Source organism: Ochlerotatus camptorhynchus, unplaced genomic scaffold, assembly GCF_037179485.1.
Source record: "Ochlerotatus camptorhynchus isolate MF236.1 unplaced genomic scaffold, CSIRO-AGI_Acam_v1.1 ptg000290l, whole genome shotgun sequence".
In the NCBI taxonomy this organism is placed as follows: Eukaryota; Metazoa; Arthropoda; class Insecta; order Diptera; family Culicidae; genus Ochlerotatus; species Ochlerotatus camptorhynchus.
Genome location: NW_027040779.1, coordinates 1694008 through 1718693, shown reverse-complemented (window position 1 = coordinate 1718693; position 24686 = coordinate 1694008). Strand labels below are relative to the sequence as shown.

Genomic DNA, 24686 nt, shown 5'->3' with positions numbered 1-24686 from the left:
AAATTGGATGCTGGTAGGTTGTGAGTGTTTTTAGTTCCATTGTAGCATGGTGATGATGATAGCATGATAGTGGCTTACCACACATTGTAGCACGTAAACTAATTCCGATAGCAGTGGGCTCTCTTCTCTGTTTATCTTGATCAAGCTTAATAACTTCTGATTGTCCTCAACATGTCGCTGTATGAAGGGCCAAAAATGGATTAGGTGGATTGATAGGCAAAATCGCCTATACGCATCTACGGGACAACAAAGAATCTCCTTCCAGCAACATGATCAGCCAATTGGTCAACAATACGAGTTCCCAAACAGGAAGATGCCCCAATGAGTGGGGAGAAGAGCTCGCCCTTTATCCGCGAAATGTTATCAACAGGGAGTTGACATTCCCACTCTCCCCGTCCAAATCGCTTCAATCGGGTGCCCCTTTTTTGTATGTATTTAAATGTTAATGTTATGTAAATGTTATATATAATGAAACATCACTTATGCGAGTCGATTGTTATGAATATTGTCAATAATACTTACATATAGATGAAGATGATGCCACCAATCCAACATTGAATCGTTCGGAGAAGGGGCTCATGGTTCCACTCATCCTGTAGAGTGTTCTTCTTCTTCTTCCGGTTCGCTCACCACCCGAAATGAACGCTCGGTGCATCATAGATTTGATATGGTTATTAATATCAAATAGTGTTACATGCAACAGAAAATGATGAGTTTTTTAAAGTAATATTTTCATGTGAATTCCTAACTAACCACATCGTATCTCAGTGACAATGTCACACTCTGAACCTACATTTAAAGTTATGTCTTGATTATATGGTTACTGTGCAAGTACCACAAGTTCAACAACGCCCAACTTGGACAGTTCAATGCTATGGACACCAAAGAATATATAGAGATAAAGCTCAAAAATACAGTTTTAACTGATAGTGACTCTTCAAGCTGTTCCATATTGGACCCTGCCAACCCACGGAACCTGTAATGTGGGCCATCAGAATGGTTCATCGGTTGCTAAGTCAAGTACTGCTCAAACTGAAGCGATACATTTCTCAATGTTTCAACTTTATTCTAATGTAAACTTAATATCGTCTCACCCATATGCCCATACACACCCAAAACCCATCCCCACACAAAATCAAATAAAAAGGTATATGTATGGTAAACACGTCCGGACATTAACAGGGAAAATGGGTTTACATCTTCACTATCGCAACTACGGATAATCATCGAAAGTATTTGCATTTTACTTAGGCACTTTTGAGGGAACTTCTTGACTCTAATACCTGAAATGTGCCACGACCAACCTGGCACAACGATGCCCTTACGCTCTCTGATCAAAGCGCAGGGAGTGTTTTAGTTCCGTTGTTTACAAAAATCTTAATTTGTATCTACTGTAGATTTGCATGGACCATGAGCTTCCGAAGAAGTCGAACTTGGTATAAGGACGATGAGGATATATTCTGCTGTGAACGAGTGGTTTCGCGTTGACGAGTGGTTGCGGTGCTTATTAATTGTTGTGTAATAATGTCAATGGCTGCAAATAAATTCAATTTTACTTTGGTTGTCATATATTCGTTGATTTCCATTATAAAGAATGGAAAAATATTAAATTATTAATTATTCCAACGTTGGGTAAAGTTTACCTATTTATTAACCTTATTTTGCCTAGCCCCACTGAAGCCGGCCGTTGAGTGAAAGAAACTCAATTTTGGTACTTTTTTCTTACCGTGTAGGAATTCTAGTGGTACCACTATTTTTGAAATTTATCAAGAAATTCAAACAAAGTCATTGAAAACTTTCCGTAACACGTTTTCCGGAGACTTCGTAGTCAGCGTAAAGTTTTTTACCCACCCTGTTCGAAGCGTTAATTTAAATTCTGTTACTATATCTAATATTGTTCTTACAAGATAATTTTGTTACGGGTGACCTTCATAGCTTATTGATGAAATATTTATCCTGTTTTTTTTTTCAGGTGGTTCAAAATGGATCAACAATCGTATGAAAGTGAAATTAAGTCGGGTGGCCACGGCGAAAAATTCCAAACAGACGTTGCCCTCGTACTGTTGCTGCGTACGCGGGAATTAAGTTCCACTACAAGGATGGCGTATGAAATGAAGATGGCCGACAAGTTTGACGATGTTGTGTTGATTGACGATACAAACAAGGAGATCCACTTAATTCAAGCAAAACACGCCGATACCAAGGATGAAAAGGTTAAAAATATCGATCTGGATGCCCTGTTTCCAACTGGAAATAGTGCCAAACGCACCGGGGACTTTGATTTGTGCAAGTATGCCAAATCCTACATGATTGTGACTGGAAGTTTGGAACTAAAGGCGTTCAAGAAGATGTTTTACATCTTCACCAATAAGGATCTGAAACAGACCGATAACGAGTGGGTGAAGATCGAAGAACGGGAAGTAAATGAAATCCTACGTTTTTCTGGATCCAGTGCCAAAAACCTGGAACTTATTCCAAGCGAAAAGGCTATCAACGAGGTGCTCAATTACATCAACAAAGATATCATTGCGATTAAAGATGCGATCAAAGAGTTCTTTCACAGCGGAACGGTCAGCCAAATTTTACCTCTTTATTGCACTCCATTGAAAGACGTTATGATCATAGACCGGAAAAAGTGTCGCTTTGCAAGCAACTTCAATGCTGAAAATCCCAATGTTGCCAAGCTATACACCATGTTGCAAAGCGATCAGGTTGATATGGAGAAAGAAGTAACCGTCAACAATAATTTCCTGGCGAAAGACTCAAGGAACAAACTTTTGCCACCATTCGTTGGTGAGGATGACATTCGTGGCTTCTTTCGCGATTTGACTCTATCGGTGGGTCAACCGAACGATTTGCAACCCATCATCGTTGGTGAACTACTGGCTTGGATGAAGACGTGGATTCAACCGGACATTCTCGGTAAGCTGGGGGAAAAGGACTTGGATCAGGTGTATATCGACCTGAAAGATTATTTTGTCAAATGCAATGAACCTGATACCAAAAATAGGAAGCGTTTTTTGGCTAAACAAGGTATCGAACAATGCTTTGGACAATTAAAGCGTGGAATGGAGACGGGTGTCATAAAGCGCGTAATGGCAGAGGCAGAAGAATGGGAATTTACGTATATTAACCGCCATATCAAGTACGAAGAAACGGCATTAGAACCAACCGGTAAATTATTAACCAAGGCAACAGATAAGGATAGGACTAGCACAATAGTTCGAAAGATAAGTGATACTATATTAGTTGAAGAGCTTCGAGGAAGATTCAAATACCAGCAACACATTTTACTTGTAGCAGACCCCGGTATGGGAAAAACCATTTTACTGCAGTTTTTGGCATTTCAGGTTCAAAAACAAAGCCACTCTGCAGTATTCTTGGTGTATTTAAGCACGCTTTGTAATGCACTAAACAAAATTGAAAAAGTATCAAACTTAGACGATGTCCGGGGAATTCTCAGCGCTGTTCTTTCAGAGAATAACTGTAATCTCATCCTTAATGCCCCGGAAAGGCGAAATGACGAAGAATATTCCATTATTTTAGCATTGGATGCATTTGACGAAATACATTCCAAATACACCGAGAAAGTAATTAGTATACTTGAACTGCTCAGCTCTAGAAAGAGTATTCAGTTCATAATCAGCTCGAGACTCCACGTGCAGGAATTATTGCAAAGGAAGTTCGATGTGAAGCTAATATCCCTAGTCCCTTTTCGGCATGAGGATCAGATCCAGTACTTGAAGAAAATATGGATGAAGGACAGTGCTCATGAAAAAGTTGTTGAAAACTTTTCGGAACTTCTTTTAAAAAAATACCATTCCAGCATTTTATCCAACTTGAGTGAAATTTCCGGTTTGCCTCTGATGATGCGAATGCTCGCTGAAATTTACTCTGACAAATTCGAACAATTTATTTCAGCAGCGAATTCCGACAATATGAAACCGTTTGATTGGTCAGAAGACACATTGAATATTGTGCAACTGTTAGAGCAGTTTGCCAAGAAATGTATTCACAAGAAATTTGTAGAAAAATTTAAGTCCACGGTTGATATCAACGATGCTGAATTCAATTCACTGACTAACGTGTACATTTTGGAACATCAACTGCTAGCGATAAAGTTGCTAGACATTGACATGCTCATGGATTTATTCACGGTGCCGTATTTTAAGAAAACATATGACTCATTCAAAAGCCGTTGTGAGCAGGATGCAGAAAAATCTATTTTGGTGAAAGTAGTCAACAATAATGTTCAGTTCTGCCATTTATCATTTGCTGAATACTTCGTAGCAACATATTTAAGTGATAACATTTCCAAGTTGGAACCAAACTTATTGATCAACGTTCTATCTCAACACGATGTTATTAGGAAACTGACACTGATCAAGCTTGGAGAAAATGAAAACTGCTCCGAAACTTTAAACGATTTGTGCAGACTTGACTGGAACGTACCTTTGTGGGTATGCGAGAGTGGTTGTCTGAAATTGGTTTCATCCCTAAAAGTTGACGAGTTCTCCACTCTTACACTAAACAATATGTTAAAAGTATCTGCGATATGCGGATATTTAGAAATATGTAATTTTCTAATTGATTACAATGCAAATCTCGATAAATGCACTGCGCTCCATTCTGCCGTTGACAATGGCCATCTAAGAGTTGTGGAACTATTGATAGCGAATAATGCGGACCCAAATGAGATGGACGATAGGAAATGGACTACACTTCATTATGCATGCAGAAACGGAAATGTAGAACTAGTTCAATTCTTTATTGATCGCGGTATGAACACTTTCTCTCGGTCAATCGAAGGTGCAACTCCACTTCACATTGCTGCGGTGCACGGCCATCTGAATATTGTTAAACTATTGATAGCAAAAAATGCGGACCCAAATGAGATGAACAATAATAAATTAAATGCACTTCATTGTGCATGCGGCAACGGAAATGTAGAACTAGTTAAATTCTTTATTGATCGCGGTATGAACACTTCCTCTCGGTCAATCAAAGGTGAAACTCCACTTCACATTGGTGTGCAGTACGGCCATCTGAGTGTTGTTAAACTATTGGTAGCAAATAAAGCGGACCCAAATGAGATGGACGATAATAAAAGGACTGCACTTCATTTTGCATGCAGCAACGGAAATGTAGAACTAGTTCAATTCTTTATTGATCGCGGTATGAACATTTCCTCTCGGACAATCAAAGGAGAAACTCCACTTCACATTGCTGCGTGGAACGGCCATCTGAGTGTTATTAAGCTATTGATAGCGAATAATGCGGACCCAAATGAGATGGACGATGATAAATGGACTGCACTTCATTTTGCATGCATTAACGGAAATGTAGAACTAGTTAAATTCTTTATTGATCGCGGTATGAACACTTCCTCTCGGTCAATCAAAGGTGAAACTCCACTTCAAATTGCTGCGTGGAACGGCCATCTGAGTGTTATTAAGCTATTGATAGCGAATAATGCGGACCCAAATGAGATGGACGATAATAAATGGACTGCACTTCATTATGCATGCATCAACGGAAATGTAGAACTAGTTCAATTCTTTATTGATCGCGGTATGAACATTTCCTCTCGGTCAATCAAAGGTGCAACTCCACTTCACATTGCTGCAGGTGACGGCCATCTGAATATTGTTAAACTGTTGATAGCGAAAAATGCGGACCCAAATGAGATGGACGATGATAAATGGACTGCACTTCATTATGCATGCCAAAACGAAAATGTAGAACTAGTTCAATTCTTTATTGATCGCGGTATGAACATTTCCTCTCGGTCAATCAAAGGTGCAACTCCACTTCACATTGCTGCAGGTGACGGCCATCTGAATATTGTTAAACTGTTGATAGCGAATAATGCGGACCCAAATGAGATGGACGATATGAAATGGACTACACTTCATTATGCATGCAGAAACGGAAATGTAGAACTAGTTAAATTCTTTATTGATCGCGGTATGAACACTTCCTCTCGGTCAATCAAAGGTGAAACTCCACTTCACATTGCTGCAATGAACGGCCATCTGAATATTGTTAATCTGTTGATAGCAAATAAAGCGGACCCAAATGAGATGGACGATATGAAATGGACTACACTTCATTATGCACGCAGAAACGGAAATGTAGAACTAGTTAAATTCTTTATTGATCGCGGTATGAACACTTCCTCTCGGTCAATCAAAGGTGAAACTCCACTTCAAATTGCTGCGTGGAACGGCCATCTGAGTGATATTAAGCTATTGATAGCGAAAAATGCGGACCCAAATGAGATGGACGATAATGAATGGACTGCACTTCATCATGCATGCAAAAACGGAAATGTAGAATTAGTTCAATTCTTTATTGATCGCGGTATGAACACTTCCTCTCGGACAATCAAAGGTGAAACTCCACTTCACATTGCTGCGATGAACGGCCATCTGAATATTGTTAATCTGTTGATAGCAAATAATGCGGACCCAAATGAGGTGGACGATAGGAAATGGACTACACTTCATTATGCATGCAGAAACGGAAATGTAGAACTAGTTCAATTCTTTATTGATCGCGGTATGAACATTTCCTCTCGGACAATCAAATTAGAAAGTCCACTTCACATTGCTGCGGGGAACGGCTATCTGAATATTGTTAAACTGTTGATAGCGAATAATGCAGACCCAAATGAGATGGACGATGATAAATGGACTGCACTTCATTATGCATGCCAAAACGGAAATGTAGAACTGGTTCAATTCTTTATTGATCGCGGTATGAACACTTCCTCTCGGTCAATCGACGGTGAAACTCCATGTCACATTGCTGCGATGAACGGCCATCTGAATATTGTTAATCTGTTGATAGCAAATAATGTGGACCCAAATGAGATGGACGATGATAAATGGACTGCACTTCATTGTGCATGCCAAGACGAAAATGTAGAACTAGTTCAATTCTTTATTGATCGCGGTATGAACATTTCCTCTCGGTCAATCAAAGGTGAAACTCCACTTCACATTGCTGCGGGGAACGGCTATCTGAGTGTTATTAAGCTATTGATAGCGAAAAATGCGGACCCAAATGAGATGGACGATAATGAATGGACTGCACTTCATCATGCATGCAAAAACGGAAATGTAGAATTAGTTCAATTCTTTATTGATCGCGGTATGAACATTTCCTCTCGGACAATCAAAGGAGAAACTCCACTTCACATTGCTGCGTGGAACGGCCATCTGAGTGTTATTAAGCTATTGATAGCGAATAATGCGGACCCAAATGAGATGGACGATGATAAATGGACTGCACTTCATTATGCACGCAGAAACGGAAATGTAGAACTAGTTAAATTCTTTATTGATCGCGGTATGAACACTTCCTCTCGGTCAATCAAAGGTGAAACTCCACTTCAAATTGCTGCGTGGAACGGCTATCTGAGTGTTATTAAGCTATTGATAGCGAAAAATGCGGACCCAAATGAGATGGACGATAATAAATGGACTGCACTTCATTATGCATGCATCAACGGAAATGTAGAACTAGTTCAATTCTTTATTGATCGCGGTATGAACATTTCCTCTCGGACAATCAAAGGAGAAACTCCACTTCACATTGCTGCGGGGAACGGCTATCTGAATATTGTTAAACTGTTGATAGCAAATAATGCGGACCCAAATGAGATGGACGATGATAAATGGACTGCACTTCATTGTGCATGCCAAAACGAAAATGTAGAACTAGTTCAATTCTTTATTGATCGCGGTATGAACATTTCCTCTCGGTCAATCAAAGGTGAAACTCCACTTCACATTGCTGCGGGGAACGGCTATCTGAATATTGTTAAACTGTTGATAGCAAATAATGCGGACCCAAATGAGATGGACGATATGAAATGGACTACACTTCATTATGCATGCCAAAACGGAAATGTAGAACTAGTTCAATTCTTGATTGATCGCGGTATGAATACTTCCTCTCGGTCAATCGACGGTGAAACTCCACTTCAAATTGCTGCGTGGAACGGCCATCTGAGTGTTATTAAGCTATTGATAGCGAAAAATGCGGACCCAAATGAGATGGACGATATGAAATGGACTACACTTCATTATGCATGCAGAAACGGAAATGTAGAACTAGTTAAATTCTTTATTGATCGCGGTATGAACACTTCCTCTCGGTCAATCAAAGGTGAAACTCCACTTCAAATTGCTGCGTGGAACGGCCATCTGAGTGTTATTAAGCTATTGATAGCGAAAAATGCGGACCCAAATGAGATGGACGATAATGAATGGACTGCACTTCATCATGCATGCAAAAACGGAAATGTAGAATTAGTTCAATTCTTTATTGATCGCGGTATGAACATTTCCTCTCGGACAATCAAAGGAGAAACTCCACTTCACATTGCTGCGTGGAACGGCCATCTGAGTGTTATTAAGCTATTGATAGCGAATAATGCGGACCCAAATGAGATGGACGATGATAAATGGACTGCACTTCATTTTGCATGCATTAACGGAAATGTAGAACTAGTTCAATTCTTGATTGATCGCGGTATGAATACTTCCTCTCGGTCAATCGACGGTGAAACTCCACTTCAAATTGCTGCGTGGAACGGCCATCTGAGTGTTATTAAGCTATTGATAGCGAAAAATGCGGACCCAAATGAGATGGACGATAATGAATGGACTGCACTTCATCATGCATGCAAAAACGGAAATGTAGAATTAGTTCAATTCTTTATTGATCGCGGTATGAACACTTCCTCTCGGACAATCAAAGGTGAAACTCCACTTCACATTGCTGCGATGAACGGCCATCTGAATATTGTTAATCTGTTGATAGCAAATAATGCGGACCCAAATGAGATGGACGATAATAAATGGACTGCACTTCATTGTGCATGCCAAAACGGAAATGTAGAACTAGTTCAATTCTTTATTGATCGCGGTATGAACATTTCCTCTCGGTCAATCAAAGGTGAAACTCCACTTCACATTGCTGCGGGGAACGGCTATCTGAATATTGTTAAACTGTTGATAGCAAATAATGCGGACCCAAATGAGATGGACGATATGAAATGGACTACACTTCATTATGCATGCAGAAACGGAAATGTAGAACTAGTTAAATTCTTTATTGATCGCGGTATGAACACTTCCTCTCGGTCAATCAAAGGTGAAACTCCACTTCAAATTGCTGCGTGGAACGGCCATCTGAGTGTTATTAAGCTATTGATAGCGAAAAATGCGGACCCAAATGAGATGGACGATAATGAATGGACTGCACTTCATCATGCATGCAAAAACGGAAATGTAGAATTAGTTCAATTCTTTATTGATCGCGGTATGAACACTTCCTCTCGGACAATCAAAGGTGAAACTCCACTTCACATTGCTGCGATGAACGGCCATCTGAATATTGTTAATCTGTTGATAGCAAATAATGCGGACCCAAATGAGATGGACGATAATAAATGGACTGCACTTCATTGTGCATGCCAAAACGGAAATGTAGAACTAGTTCAATTCTTTATTGATCGCGGTATGAACATTTCCTCTCGGACAATCATAGGTGCAACTCCACTTCACATTGCTGCAGGTTACGGCCATCTGAATATTGTTAATCTGTTGATAGCAAATAATGCGGACCCAAATGAGATGGACGATAATAAATGGACTGCACTTCATTGTGCATGCCAAAACGGAAATGTAGAACTAGTTCAATTATTTATTGATCGCGGTATGAACATTTCCTCTCGGACAATCAAATTAGAAAGTCCACTTCACATTGCTGCGGGGAACGGCTATCTGAATATTGTTAAACTGTTGATAGCGAATAATGCAGACCCAAATGAGATGGACGATGATAAATGGACTGCACTTCATTATGCATGCCAAAACGGAAATGTAGAACTGGTTCAATTCTTTATTGATCGCGGTATGAACACTTCCTCTCGGTCAATCGACGGTGAAACTCCATTTCACATTGCTGCGATGAACGGCCATCTGAATATTGTTAATCTGTTGATAGCAAATAATGTGGACCCAAATGAGATGGACGATGATAAATGGACTGCACTTCATTATGCATGCCAAAACGGAAATGTAGAATTAGTTCAATTCTTTATTGATCGCGGTATGAACACTTCCTCTCGGTCAGTCAAAGGTGAAACTCCACTTCAAATTGCTGCGTGGAACGGCCATCTGAATATTGCTAAACTGTTGATAGCGAATAATGCGGACCCAAATGAGATGGACGATGATAAATGGACTGCACTTCATTATGCATGCCAAAACGGAAATGTAGAATTAGTTCAATTCTTTATTGATCGCGGTATGAACACTTCCTCTCGGTCAATCGACGGTGAAACTCCATTTCACATTGCTGCGATGAACGGCCATCTGAATATTGTTAATCTGTTGATAGCAAATAATGTGGACCCAAATGAGATGGACGATGATAAATGGACTGCACTTCATTATGCATGCAAAAACGGAATTGTAGAACTAGTTCAATTCTTTATTGATCGCGGTATGAACACTTCCTCTCGGTCAATCAAAGGTGCAACTCCACTTCACATTGCTGCGATGAACGGCCATCTGAATATTGTTAATCTGTTGATAGCAAATAATGCGGACCCAAATGAGATGGACGATGATAAATGGACTGCACTTCATTATGCATGCCAAAACGGAAATGTAGAATTAGTTCAATTCTTTATTGATCGCGGTATGAACACTTCCTCTCGGTCCATCAAAGGTGAAACTCCACTTCACATTGCTGCGATGAACGGCCATCTGAATATTGTTAATCTGTTGATAGCAAATAATGCGGACCCAAATGAGATGGACGATGATAAATAGACTGCACTTCATTATGCATGCAAAAACGGAAATGTAGAACTAGTTCAATTCTTTATTGATCGCGGTATGAACACTTCCTCTCGGTCAATCAAAGGTGAAACTCCACTTCACATTGCTGCGATGAACGGCCATCTGAATATTGTTAATCTGTTGATAGCAAATAATGCGGACCCAAATGAGATGGACGATGATAAATGGACTGCACTTCATTATGCATGCCAAAACGGAAATGTAGAATTAGTTCAATTCTTTATTGATCGCGGTATGAACACTTCCTCTCGGTCCATCAAAGGTGAAACTCCACTTCACATTGCTGCGATGAACGGCCATCTGAATATTGTTAATCTGTTGATAGCAAATAATGCGGACCCAAATGAGATGGACGATGATAAATGGACTGCACTTCATTATGCATGCCAAAACGGAAATGTAGAACTAGTTCAATTCTTTATTAATCGCGGTATGAACATTTCCTCTCGGTCCATCAAAGGTGAAACTCCACTTCACATTGCTGCGATGAACGGCCATCTGAATATTGTTAATCTGTTGATAGCAAATAATGCGGACCCAAATGAGATGGACGATGATAAATGGACTGCACTTCATTGTGCATGCCAAAACGGAAATGTAGAACTAGTTCAATTCTTTATTGATCGCGGTATGAACATTTCCTCTCGGACAATCATAGGTGCAACTCCACTTCACATTGCTGCAGGTTACGGCCATCTGAATATTGTTAATCTGTTGATAGCAAATAATGCGGACCCAAATGAGATGGACGATGATAAATGGACTGCACTTCATTATGCATGCCAAAACGGAAATGTAGAACTAGTTCAATTCTTTATTAATCGCGGTATGAACATTTCCTCTCGGACAATCAAAGGTGCAACTCCACTTCACATTGCTGCAGGTTACGGCCATCTGAATATTGTTAATCTGTTGATAGCGAAAAATGCGGACCCAAATGAGATGGACGATAATAAATGGACTGCACTTCATTGTGCATGCCAAAACGGAAATGTAGAACTAGTTCAATTCTTTATTGATCGCGGTATGAACATTTCCTCTCGGACAATCATAGGTGCAACTCCACTTCACATTGCTGCAGGTTACGGCCATCTGAATATTGTTAATCTGTTGATAGCAAATAATGCGGACCCAAATGAGATGGACGATGATAAATGGACTGCACTTCATTATGCATGCCAAAACGGAAATGTAGAATTAGTTCAATTCTTTATTGATCGCGGTATGAACACTTCCTCTCGGTCCATCAAAGGTGAAACTCCACTTCACATTGCTGCGATGAACGGCCATCTGAATATTGTTAATCTGTTGATAGCAAATAATGCGGACCCAAATGAGATGGACGATAATAAATGGACTGCACTTCATTGTGCATGCCAAAACGGAAATGTAGAACTAGTTCAATTCTTTATTGATCGCGGTATGAACATTTCCTCTCGGACAATCATAGGTGCAACTCCACTTCACATTGCTGCAGGTTACGGCCATCTGAATATTGTTAATCTGTTGATAGCAAATAATGCGGACCCAAATGAGATGGACGATGATAAATGGACTGCACTTCATTATGCATGCCAAAACGAAAATGTAGAACTAGTTCAATTCTTTATTGATCGCGGTATGAACATTTCCTCTCGGTCAATCAAAGGTGCAACTCCACTTCACATTGCTGCAGGTGACGGCCATCTGAATATTGTTAATCTGTTGATAGCGAAAAATGCGGACCCAAATGAGATGGACGATAATAAATGGACTGCACTTCATTATGCATGCAGCAACGGAAATGTAGAACTAGTTCAATTCTTTATTGATCGCGGTATGAACATTTCCTCTCGGACAATCATAGGTGCAACTCCACTTCACATTGCTGCAGGTTACGGCCATCTGAATATTGTTAATCTGTTGATAGCAAATAATGCGGACCCAAATGAGATGGACGATGATAAATGGACTGCACTTCATTATGCATGCCAAAACGGAAATGTAGAACTAGTTCAATTCTTTATTAATCGCGGTATGAACATTTCCTCTCGGACAATCAAAGGTGCAACTCCACTTCACATTGCTGCAGGTTACGGCCATCTGAATATTGTTAATCTGTTGATAGCGAAAAATGCGGACCCAAATGAGATGGACGATAATAAATGGACTGCACTTCATTGTGCATGCCAAAACGGAAATGTAGAACTAGTTCAATTCTTTATTGATCGCGGTATGAACATTTCCTCTCGGACAATCAAAGGTGCAACTCCACTTCACTTTGCTGCAGGTTACGGCCATCTTAATATTGTTAATCTGTTGATAGCGAAAAATGCGGACCCAAATGAGATGGACGATAATAAATGGAAGTCACTTCATTGTGCATGCCAAAACGGAAATGTAGAACTAGTTCAATTCTTTATTGATAAAGGTGGGAACAGCTGCTCTCAGACAATGTTTGGTAGTGCTCCACTTCAAATTGCTAAGAAATACGGCCATCAAAGTGTTGTTGAACTGATTACTGCGAACACTTAGAAAATTAGCTGGACGATTAGAAATGAACTTCCCTCCATCATGCATACCGAAACGAAAATGTGGAAATAGTTCAATTCTTGATTCTCGCTCTCGGTCAATCCATGGTGTAACTCCACTTCACATTGCTGCAGAGAATGGCCATGCGAACGAGTGCTGTGAAACTCTTGATTAAGGGGTTTGATATGTTTAAATCGACCAAAAATCGACACGTGTTAGTTATCAGTATTCGTAGCTGATGTTCATTGACCGAATTTTAATCAGTAAAAATATTTTTGCCTTTTTTGTTAAATCCACTTTTCAAAAATCAGCCTTGATCATGCACACGCGACCAGTTTAAGGAGTCTTCACCCCAAAAATGAACCGATTCGATCAAAGCAGTGATGAGATATCGCGGGACCCGTTCATCCAAACCACTTACTTAAATTAGAATATCTCAGCAATTTTGCTACCAAATGTCTTTAAATATTTATTTTGATGACAGTTGAAAATGTATATTTTGATGCCCGGAAAATACGTTAAAAAAATAAATTTGTTTGCCGACTAACCTATATGTAGCGCTGGCGTTAGCGTTGATATAATATACTTCGTAGATTGAATACTAGCGACACTCACGACTCTTTTGAAACTCTCAGTCAGACTACTTTTAGGAATAATGCTGGGGAGTAAACATTGATTCCAATCTTAATGAGAATACCAGAATCATGAATTTCGCTATTCCCGGCCACGCCCATCTTTTCCATAGCTAAGGAGATGTTCTTGTAGTACTTATTTAACTAGGGGCCACCGACTTAGCGACACCCTTATAAGTGCTACGGAGTTGGAGGTTCGGGTAGGATCTTCGGTAACGATTCACCTCTCAAGTGGGCGATGCAACCAAAGTTTATTTTGTTTAAGCTCTCGATAGCCGATTATCGAAAGAAAATATTAATTTTGCTTAGTGATTTTGTATTTTAAGGGTCATGACGGAGAGCTTGTGATTACATCCAAGGTGTTCTGTTCAGTAAGCAAAAACAATGGACTACAAAATATGACTACGTTTTCGCTTGGTATGTAACGAACGACTGAAATAAGCGATAGTAAAAGTTTTCGAGTTTGATGGATAATCTCCATTATTGGATATACAGTCTACACGTCTGTCCTAAAACTCAAATATTACTTCTTCATGTACTTCAACCCCTTCTTTTTTTTTTAATGCGTTTATTTTTCCAGGCTCATTTGCCGTAGCTTTGCGGAGCCGATATTCATTGTTTAGGTTACAAAATTTCTTAAAACTAACGTTAGTAAAGCGGGGGCCGATTACTCGCGGCTATCTCGAGGTTAGGGGTAACAAATGGTAACAAATGGATGGCAGGGTAGGGATTGCGAACACAAGGTTTGGAGAGCAATGTGCTCTTGATCTCGAACTAAAAGACCAACTGATGAAAAAGACAAACATGGGGGTACACCGATGGGCAGCTAACAACTTGGGGGAACACAAGATGACACTAACTACTAAATCCTCAGATCTATCCGTTTTAAAAACACATAAATTAAATTGCAATAGTCGAGATCTCGGCTCGCCAAGATGTCTCTAACGGGCCGCATGGGTTGTTTTCCTCGGGCCCTGAGGGATGCGGATAACTCAGATCTAGCAACACAATGGACGGTGCATGACCAAAGCACGTGGTCGATATCGTGATAGCCACTACCACAAGCGCACAAATTGCTGCCTGCGAGCCCGATTCGGAAGAAATGCGAGTCGAACGAGTAGTGATTGGACATGAGCCTTGATATGACACGCATAAAGTCACGGCTCATGTCCAATCCTTTGGACCATGGCTTGTTCGACACCTGTGAGAGAATAGAATCTCAACATCTTCCTAGATCACTCTCATTCCATTTTTGTTGCCATTTGGTGAGGACGTGCTGACGGGTAATTGAGAAATATGGCTGCTAGTTCCGCAACGTATACGGAACAGGGTTTTTGCAGTTGATATGAGGCGCTATGAAATTCGTTGAATACTCCAAATCCAGTGGAAGCGTTTATGGTTGACCCATCTGTGAAAAAACTCTTATTGTTAAAAACATGTTGGTACTTGTTTGCAAAAATTAAGGGAACAACCATCGACCGATGGTGATCTGGTATTCCACGGATTTCTTGCAACATGGTCAGATCAAAATTTACAGAGGAACTATAAAAGTCTTGGAGGCAAACACGAGAGGAATTGAATGAAGAAGGGCCAATCTCCAGCGTCATGTACTCGTAATAGAGACTCATGAATCTTGTTTGAGGATTTCGGTCGAGCAGCTTCTCAAAAATTTCTATTACCAATGGGTTCATGACTTCACAACGGATAAGAAACCGAAAGGACAGTTCCGCGAAACGATCTGTCAGTGGGAGAACACCCGCGAGTACTGTTCAGTAAGAAAAAAAAATCCATCTAAATGGACTACAAAATATGACTACGTTTTCGCTTGGTATGTAACGAACGAATGAAATACGCGATAGTAAAAGTTTTCGGAGCTGATGGATAATCTGCATTATTGGATATACACGTCTGTCCTAAAACTCAAATATTACTTCTTCACGTACCCGACCCTTCAACCGAATTTCTTTACGCTTTACTTCATATTATGAAATAAAGCCGATTTAAACTATAACTCTATAATGGAAGGAGCTTGGGATTGAACCCATGAATTTTCTACTCATTGAGCAAAATCGGTCGCCATAAGGCCACCGAGCTCCTCCTTATACAAAACAATTACGAGCAATTTCCCGTTCAACTTGCTATCACTACAATAACAGATACATCTATCCTAAAACTCAAATATTACGTTTGTTTTTCCGTACTCGTTCCTCCAACCGAATTTCAATACGCTTTATCTCATATCAAGAATAAATCCGATTCGCACTAAGGCTCCATAATGTGAAGGAGTTTGAGATTGAACCCACCGAGCTCTTTATATCAGCGACGACAAGGCCAATCACAAATTCTCACAAAATCAAAATATCAAGAACATTGATAATAAATACATAAAGGACGTTCTTCAACTAGAACAACCGCACCAAATCCAACGATGATCGTTTTCCAATGCTGCGGATTCATACATTATGAATTCAAATTGCACTTGATTAAAAAATGTCACAAAACGACCCGAAACTCGTCCAACAAATACAAAATGTATACATTCTGCACATGGCAAACAGGCCCGAATCAATCTCCATGATATTCACCGAGAAACCGACAAGCATGACCCTCGTCCCGCCCACATCCTCCACCAGCGATTCCAACCACTAATAACTAGATATGATTTACACGGCATGATCGAATGTGTCTTTTATGAACCAATTTTCTGTCAAACGCGAACCAGCACCTGATTGGTCGGGCGAACGTATAGAAACGCAAGAATTTCTACAACAGGGAATCTGTTTTCTGGTATTTTGACATTCAACTGCGTCGCCCAAAATGAAATAGTTTTTGCACGGTCGCGAGAGAGGAAGAACACGTCAGAGACTTCCTCTTAGGTTCCTGTTAGGCGCTGCTCATCACAGGAACAGAAAAACAGATCAGCACGGTAGAGGTTATAGCGGGCAACAAAGAAAAACGCAACAGCACACTTATGGGGTGTTTACACTTATGCTAGTTCACTAGCGCTAATGAGTTCGCTGCTAGCAAAAACGCCCACCATCATGATAAAAAGTGTTGACAATATGATAATACGCTGGTGAGTGGGTGCTGATAATGTTCATTATGCAAACGAAGTCAAAAGAGGCTTTTCTGTTGATCAGTTCGTCTCGTGACCGGTTAATTGCTTAATTAAAAAAAATGACCGAAATACTATATGATTGTGCGTACGAAGTTGTGTGCTGCTTGTTAAAGGGCGTCCACGATGAAATTGCCACACTATGAAATTGCTCTAACTTTTTAACCGTTGGGTAGAATTTAATGAAAATTTGGGTGGATTTAGTTCATAGTGCATTATTTACATCCTGCAAGTTTTAAAGTCCTGTGATCAAAACTCGCGGAAATGGAGTCGAAAGAACAGCTCGTGCGTGATAAAATCTTGCGCATTCATCACGAGAACAAGGATCTCTCGCATCGTTCCATCGCTAAAACGTTGGGAATCGCGAATTCCACGGTGTCGCGAGTGATTAAGCGGTTCGAGGAACGGTTGACCACCGATCGGAAGCCCAGAAGTGAAGGAAAAAGTATTCCGTACAACACCAAAAATCACAACCGCGTAGTTGGGGCCTTCAACCGAAATCCGAACGCCTCCGTTAGGGATGTGACTAAGAAGCTGCACCTAAGCCGAAGTTTTGTCCAGAAGGCCAAAACTAAGGCTGGGCTTCGAACGTTCAAGGTACAAAAGGCCCCTAATCGCGACGAGAAGCAGAACAAGTCCGCCAAAACCCGTGCCAGAAAGTTGTACCTCAACATGCTGACGAAAGTTGAATGCTGCATCATGGACGACGAAACATATGTGAAGGCCGGCAGATCCCCGGCAACCTGTTTTTCACGGCCAAGGATAAGTTCAGCGTTCCGGAGCATGTCCGCACTCAGAAGATGTCCAAATTTGCGAAGAAATTCCTGGTTTGGCAAGCCATCTGCACGTGCGGGAAGCGGAGTGCACCTTTCGTGACCCAGGACACGATGAACGGACAGGTGTACATAAAAGAGTGCCTCCAGAAGCGGCTGCTTCCTCTCCTTCAAAGGCCCACAACGTCCCAACAATCTTCTGGCCGGATTTGGCCTCATGCCACTACTCCAAGGACGTGCTGAAGTGGTATGCGGACAATAAGGTCAATTTCGTGCCGAAAATGTTCAACCCTCCCAACACTCCGGAGCTCCGCCCCATCGAGAAGTACTGGGCGATTATGATGCAGCACCTTCTTAAACGACCTAAGGTAGTGAAGACAGTCGAGGAACTGAAGAAAGTATGGGTTTACATGCAAAAAACGGTTGATTCACAGGTTGTGCAGAATCTCATGGCCGGGGTTAAAGCCAAAGTGCGGGCATTTGCGTATGGACTGTAAATAAAATACGAGTAAAATGGTAAAATGAAGTTTAATAGTTATTTCTCAATCCCTGAAAATTTGATGGCAATCGGATGAAAACTCGAATTTTGCGAATCAATTTTGTGTGTGGCAATTTCATCGTGGACACCCTTTAGATGAAGAAATTTGCAATTCTACGAATACACAATCCAGAAAACGAAAGCAAACTGTTCGGTTAGTGTGGGTTCTGATAGACCTTGGATGTTTTATTTTGTAGTTGGGATTGGAAAAGCCCCACAAACATGGATGTTGCTCATAAAATCGGATCAGGTATGTCTTGCTCTTCTGACATTTTGTTCACTACTGTCGGGTACCAGCTTCTCATCACCAGCATGCAATTTCAGAAGCGCCTGCAATTGATGCGCGAGTGGAAATCAGCTGCTAGAAACTGTTTACATCATGATGGTGCCTCTCATGCTCATTAGCACCAGTGTCTGTTTTTTTTAATCGTTTACCATCACACGCAAGCAGTAGCGCTTCAACCCAGTGTGGATGAATTGCGTTCGTTTTGAATATCTTCGCTGTCACGTACGAGCAAAATGAACAAATGAGTTCATTATACATCAACGAATACGCTTTGATGATATTCACCACTTCTTGATTATATAACCCAAAATTTCATTATCAGAAGCGATCCTTAAAAGCAAAAGAATCAAAATCATTTTGGGCAAAATATTTATTTTGAGTATTGCCGACTAGAGATCCCAAAACCTCGATATTATCAATAATTCAGCATGATGCAATAATGTTCCATCAATCTGTGTATAAATAACCAACACAACACTTTCTACAGATCTATATGTGTGCAATATGAAAATAATCCTTTCTGCATTTGATCCTCAAAATCATCCTCATCAAGATGAAGACGAATATTAATATTGACAACAACACAGGCGAATTAAACATCCAGCCACGAATGAACAAAACAAAACATTTAATGTTGACTTCGATACGCAGAGGTTGCCTTGATCAAAAGAATGTGTTCAAATTCATGCAGATAGTTGGTCTATCTGTTAAGGTTGTCTTCATTTCTAGCTAAGTTGAGTGTTTAGTCAGCGCAGTGCACAATTGTATCAGCAAATCGATAAAGTATCACTTGCAAAAACATATTCAATCAGATCAAACTATACCACACGGGACCTAAAGCTAATAAAATGCGATCACCAGTCCATAACAACTCCAGTTTTTCAGCAGCAAAAAAAAAACACAGGAGAAGAATCAAAACACATCCGGTTCGCTCGCTGGTTCAATCAGCACTCTTTAACCGACTTACTTATATGCATCCCCTTAAGCACACTTCGGACCCATATGAGGTGGACGATAAGAAATGGACTGCCCTCCATCATGCAAGCCATAACGGAAATGTGGATACGGTGAAATTCTTGACTGCACAGTTAGAAATACACAATCTTACACGTGACGGAATCCATCTTTGACATAAAGGATGAGACGTACACAAACATGTCATGTTCGAAATTACGTTTCAATGAGCTGAATTTCGCGTCTATTATGACTCAATTTTATGTCAAAATTGACGCTCGTATATGTCAGTCTCAGAGCACCTAAATCTACATTAATATTTCTAAGTGTGTGATCAAGATGTGAATCACATAAATAATGGTTTAAATTGACTTTTCCTCACTTCCCCTTTAATGTTTTCAACTGCTTTCATGTTGTTAATACTGTTTTACTTTGTACGTATTTTTTTTTTACCTATGCGAGCATTGAATTTCTCCATTAGAAATAAACTGTAGAAATAGGAATAAACTGTACCCATGAACATCAATGGCAAGACTGGATTTCTTACATCCTCTGCATGTTTTCTTACAACAACTGTAATGGCGGTTCTTGCTATGGACGTTTGTAGCGTACAAACAAGTTTTTATAGAATAAATATTTTCGTAGAAAACCTTTGTTGGTTGATTTTATAGCAGCAGTGCCTTTGAAGAAATAAACATTGTCGAAAAATAAGCTAAGCTAAATAAAAATAAAAGTATTTAAAAATAAAAAATCTGATTAATTCTTTTACCGCTGACAAGTGCCTTTCTCATTTCATTTCATCTTCATTTTGTAGTATAGAAGGGGGTCAAGGGCCAGGTCTCTGGTGTGTTTAGGCACCATCCACGCTATACCAGTAGACAGGGGGTTGGCATCACAGCATCTTTACCAGCAGGTTAAATAAGTTCTGTGTGTAGTAGGCAAAGATGATTGAGGACGTGCTTAGTGAAGACGATTGGAAAATGCTGAAACGGGTTGGTTTCACCGCGTATAATGTGAATCGAAAAAGCCTCTGACGGTACTCGGTGAAGTGGACGCAGAAATCGAAATCGGCTATGCCAACTGCCATACAACCTTCTTCGTGATTCAAGATGGAAAATGCTCGCTGCTGTGTGGAAATTCTGCAGAAAAACTTGAGGTAGTAAAGTTTCTGCATGCGTTGTCTACTGAGGAGTTGCCTCACATCAAAGGTAAGAAGTCTACAATTTAATAATTAGTTACGGTAAATGCTTCATTTCGCGTGCACTAAATATATTATCTTAAACATTTAGATATGTGTGCATCTATAAAAATATACAAGTCTGTCCCTCCAGTAAGACAAGCTTATCGACGTATTCCCATACCTCTTGAAGAGATTACACTTCTCAAATTAAAAGAGTTGTAAAGTCAGGGTATCGTAGAAAGAGTTAACCAAGCATCAAAATGGGTGTCTCCCATGCTTGTGAAGTTCAGATGAAGTCAGAATAATCATAGATTTACGAGAAGCAAAGAAGGCAATCGTTCGCTACCCACAATGGAGCAAATTATTTGTTAACTGAAGGGAAGTATGGTCTTCACTAAACTGGATGTAAAACAAGCATTTCACCAGTTACTACCAGTCGAGAAGAATGCAGATATATCACGACATTCATCTCACCCCTTGGATTGATGCGATATAAGCGACTAGCATTCGGTTTATCAGCAGCTCCGGAGTTGTTTCAGAAATGCATGGAAACAATTCATGGTGATTTTCCTTGGCTAACTGTTTTTATTGATGATATTTTAATTTGATAGGAGCTAGGATAGGAGGTGTCGCTTAGTTTTGTTGAATCAAGTGTTTAAGGCTTCAAAAGATCCTGTTGACCAATGATTACTTCAAATAGTATTGCCAAACTAAAGCTAACCAAGACACCATTATGGAATGCTCTTCGGCAGGGGAACTATGCCATTAGCGCGAAGCATTTTTAAACCACTGATGCTGGCGCCAACTAGTATTGTGTTTACTATTTGGTCATCACTTGTTTCAATAGGATCAGATCCGTCGTTAGCACAAGATGGGTAAGTGTGTCAGTTTTTTTGATCTTAGTGTTCCTCTAATTGACCCTGTCGTGTTGAAGAGATAGGTTTGGTTCATTGTTTGATCTCATGCTTGCTGGATAAAATTATCAACATGGTTTGCCGCTATATCTAGTTCAGGTCGCTTTACATCAGTTTTAGACAATCCAAGATATTTGAATGTTCATTTCTAGTTACAAAAATAAATTTCAGAAAGGTCCTTTTTCGTTTGCGTTTATTGTCAAAACCGTCAACCCAATTACGCAAGGTCAACGGTAAACCTGGTGCGCAAAGGCAATGAATTAATCTACGAATAAATAACTTAGCTCATGCGCAAATAAACAGAAGGATAAAGGTCTACGGCCACACCTTTGAAACAAATAACTAAACCTAGATTAGAGCTTTTTGTAGAGAGGATCTAGGATAAGAGATGAGCCTGGTTGATTTTAAGCCAACCGAACTGTCAAAACCAGAGCTAATCGAGCAACGCAGCAAGTCGTTTGTTTTGAATACGCTTCTCTCTTATCCTAAAAACTCTCTCTACGTAACACCTTTGGCTGTTGCGCTATAATCTCGGCTATCATAGTAAAGAAAGTCGTACCTTCGTTAGTCACGATAATGTTTAAACGAGTGGTGCTCTGGTGTTGTTCTGGTGACTTGAGTTCTGGATCAGCTTCAACGAACTTTGCAATAACTTGTGTCGCGATATTCGAAGTGAATCGAATGGTTATCATTGGAGCCAAGCCAAATTCATGAAGCACAAATGAAATATGCACAACAACATTGGGGTAAAATTCATCGCTTGTTAGAGATAAACCATAACCTGCCAGTACAGAATACAAAGGCATGAGGTATTTCAAATGATTGTTACTTTACATCAGAAAAATGGTCTCAATAGAGTGTTAAAGTGTTATTGTGTAATGTAATTAGTTGGTTCCGGACCCTGGTGCAATTTTATTTGTAATGCAATGGGAAGAGCGTTTGAGAGTGCATCGTCAAAATCATAAAAAGAAAGCCCTATATCATTATGTTTTCATTAAACTTCATTTAACCAGCGTCATACTGTGCTTCTGTGCCAAAATGAATACTAATTTTTATTTCTCATTCAAAATAACTGGAATTCCACATTTAACATGATATATTTCGTTGATAAATTACTATAAAGGATTATTTTGTTTTAGAAGTATACCGGCCCAGCATTTCACGACATCCTGCTTGCGGCAAGGAATCGAACGACTGTTCTCCCTGGAAATCACAGATACATCAGGCAACAACTGACCATCATCAAGCCTGATTGAATACTTGCCACAGTGAGTGGGTTGGCCTCGTAGTCTTACGTCAATAATGCGTTCGTGATTCGGACATAGCCCTTAACTTTTTTGAATCAAAATGCATCCCTCTGATGTAAGCTCCCTGAACTATTACCAGTCATAATGCCGAACACAGCAATTGTATGTTCTCTATTTGTGCACGAATACCAAATACCCAACAACTGGGAATACGAGGAAATTTTTGAATACAAATTAGCAGACTACGAAAAAATCAAACATAAATTAAACGACGTCAATTGTCAAATAATTCTAAGAAATGATGGAAACGTCGAAACTGTAATATCGAAGAAATACCTTTGAAGAAAAAAAAAAAGACGCGTCAAAAGCACTAAAAAACCAGTCTGGTATAACAGACAAATAAAAAACTTGAAAAATCGAAAACAGAAAGCACATAAACATTACAAAAAACACAATAATAGTGAAAATTTGGCAATCTATTTGGATATATGCGATCAACTGGATTTAGCCACCAGTAATGCATTTGAAGAATTTAAATCAGAAACTGAACTTGAAATAAGGTCCTGTCCAAAGAACTTCTTCTATTACGTAGAAAACCAAATTAAAATCTGACAATTTTCCATCAATAATGCATCTTGACGAACGTGTCAAGGATAGCTCAGGAAAAAATGTAATCATGTTGCATTTTTTTTTTCAAGAAATCTATACGACATTTTCCGAAGAAGATCGCGATCGCGATTATTTTGCATTTTATCCAGCATTTTCAAGGGACATTGGTGCCAATCAACTTCAAGTGCAGGATAGTTTGCAGGCTTTGATGAGCCTCAAAAGGTATTTTTTTTTAGTCTAGCAAAGAAACTCACTGGTCCATTGTCTTGGCTTTTTAATACGTCACTTGAATGTGGAACCTTCCCAAAAATATGGAAAAGCTCATTTTGAGTACCTATTTTTAAATCTGGCCGGAAAGCTGACGCACATAATTATCGTGGAATAGCCATTATCTCTGTTTTTTTTAACTAGTTCGTTTATTTACTAGACTCAGTCATGTGTGACATTTTGCGGAGCCAAAATCAGTCATGTTTGAATTTACATTTTAAATAGCAGTAGTTCTAGGTTAGTATTGGGTACCAATTACTCGTGGCGGACTCGCGGTTAATGAGTAACAATTTCTATTGGAAGGAGCTAGGTAGGAAACTGCTTTCTGAAGCCTCCTTCAGATACTACTCTCGGACGGTTGACCAAATCCAAGGGGCAAGTAGCACAGGAACAGGAGGATAATAAGACTGACTGACTAACAAACAAAGGAATTCGTAGATCGCTTGCATGTAGGGAAGATAACGTGTTCCCAATATATCTCTTACTTCACGGAAGGGTTGTCTACCTCGGGCCACTAGGGTATCCAGTAGTCGTGCTCTGGAGGCGTCATTACCCGGGCAATAACAAACTGCGTGATCGATGTCATCATAACCGGTTCTGCACCTACATATATTGCTGTCAACGAGGTTTATTCTATAGAGCTGTGCGTCTAGCGAGTAGTGGTTAGACATAAGTCTTGACATCACTCGAATGAATCCCCGACTTACATCCAGACCTTTGAACCACGGAGTAGAGACACTTTATTCGCACTTTATTCCCGCTATTTTCCACCGATCA

The 24686-nt window shown here is 39.9% G+C and overlaps 2 protein-coding genes across 2 annotated transcripts; both read left to right on the top strand.

The window, feature by feature from the left end:
• Window positions 1-2306: 2306 nt before the first annotated feature.
• On the top strand, window positions 2307-4507 carry LOC135706742 (uncharacterized). The gene is made up of 2 exons (XM_065228396.1): window positions 2307-4456; window positions 4504-4507. Exons 1-2 carry the CDS (start codon window positions 2307-2309, stop codon window positions 4505-4507), a joined length of 2154 nt encoding a protein of 717 aa, XP_065084468.1.
• Window positions 4508-4781: 274 nt separating this feature from the next.
• Window positions 4782-20511, top strand: LOC135706741 (homeobox protein Wariai-like). Its single transcript, XM_065228395.1, has 2 exons — window positions 4782-5403; window positions 20507-20511. Exons 1-2 carry the CDS (start codon window positions 4782-4784, stop codon window positions 20509-20511), a joined length of 627 nt encoding a protein of 208 aa, XP_065084467.1.
• Window positions 20512-24686: the final 4175 nt, after the last annotated feature.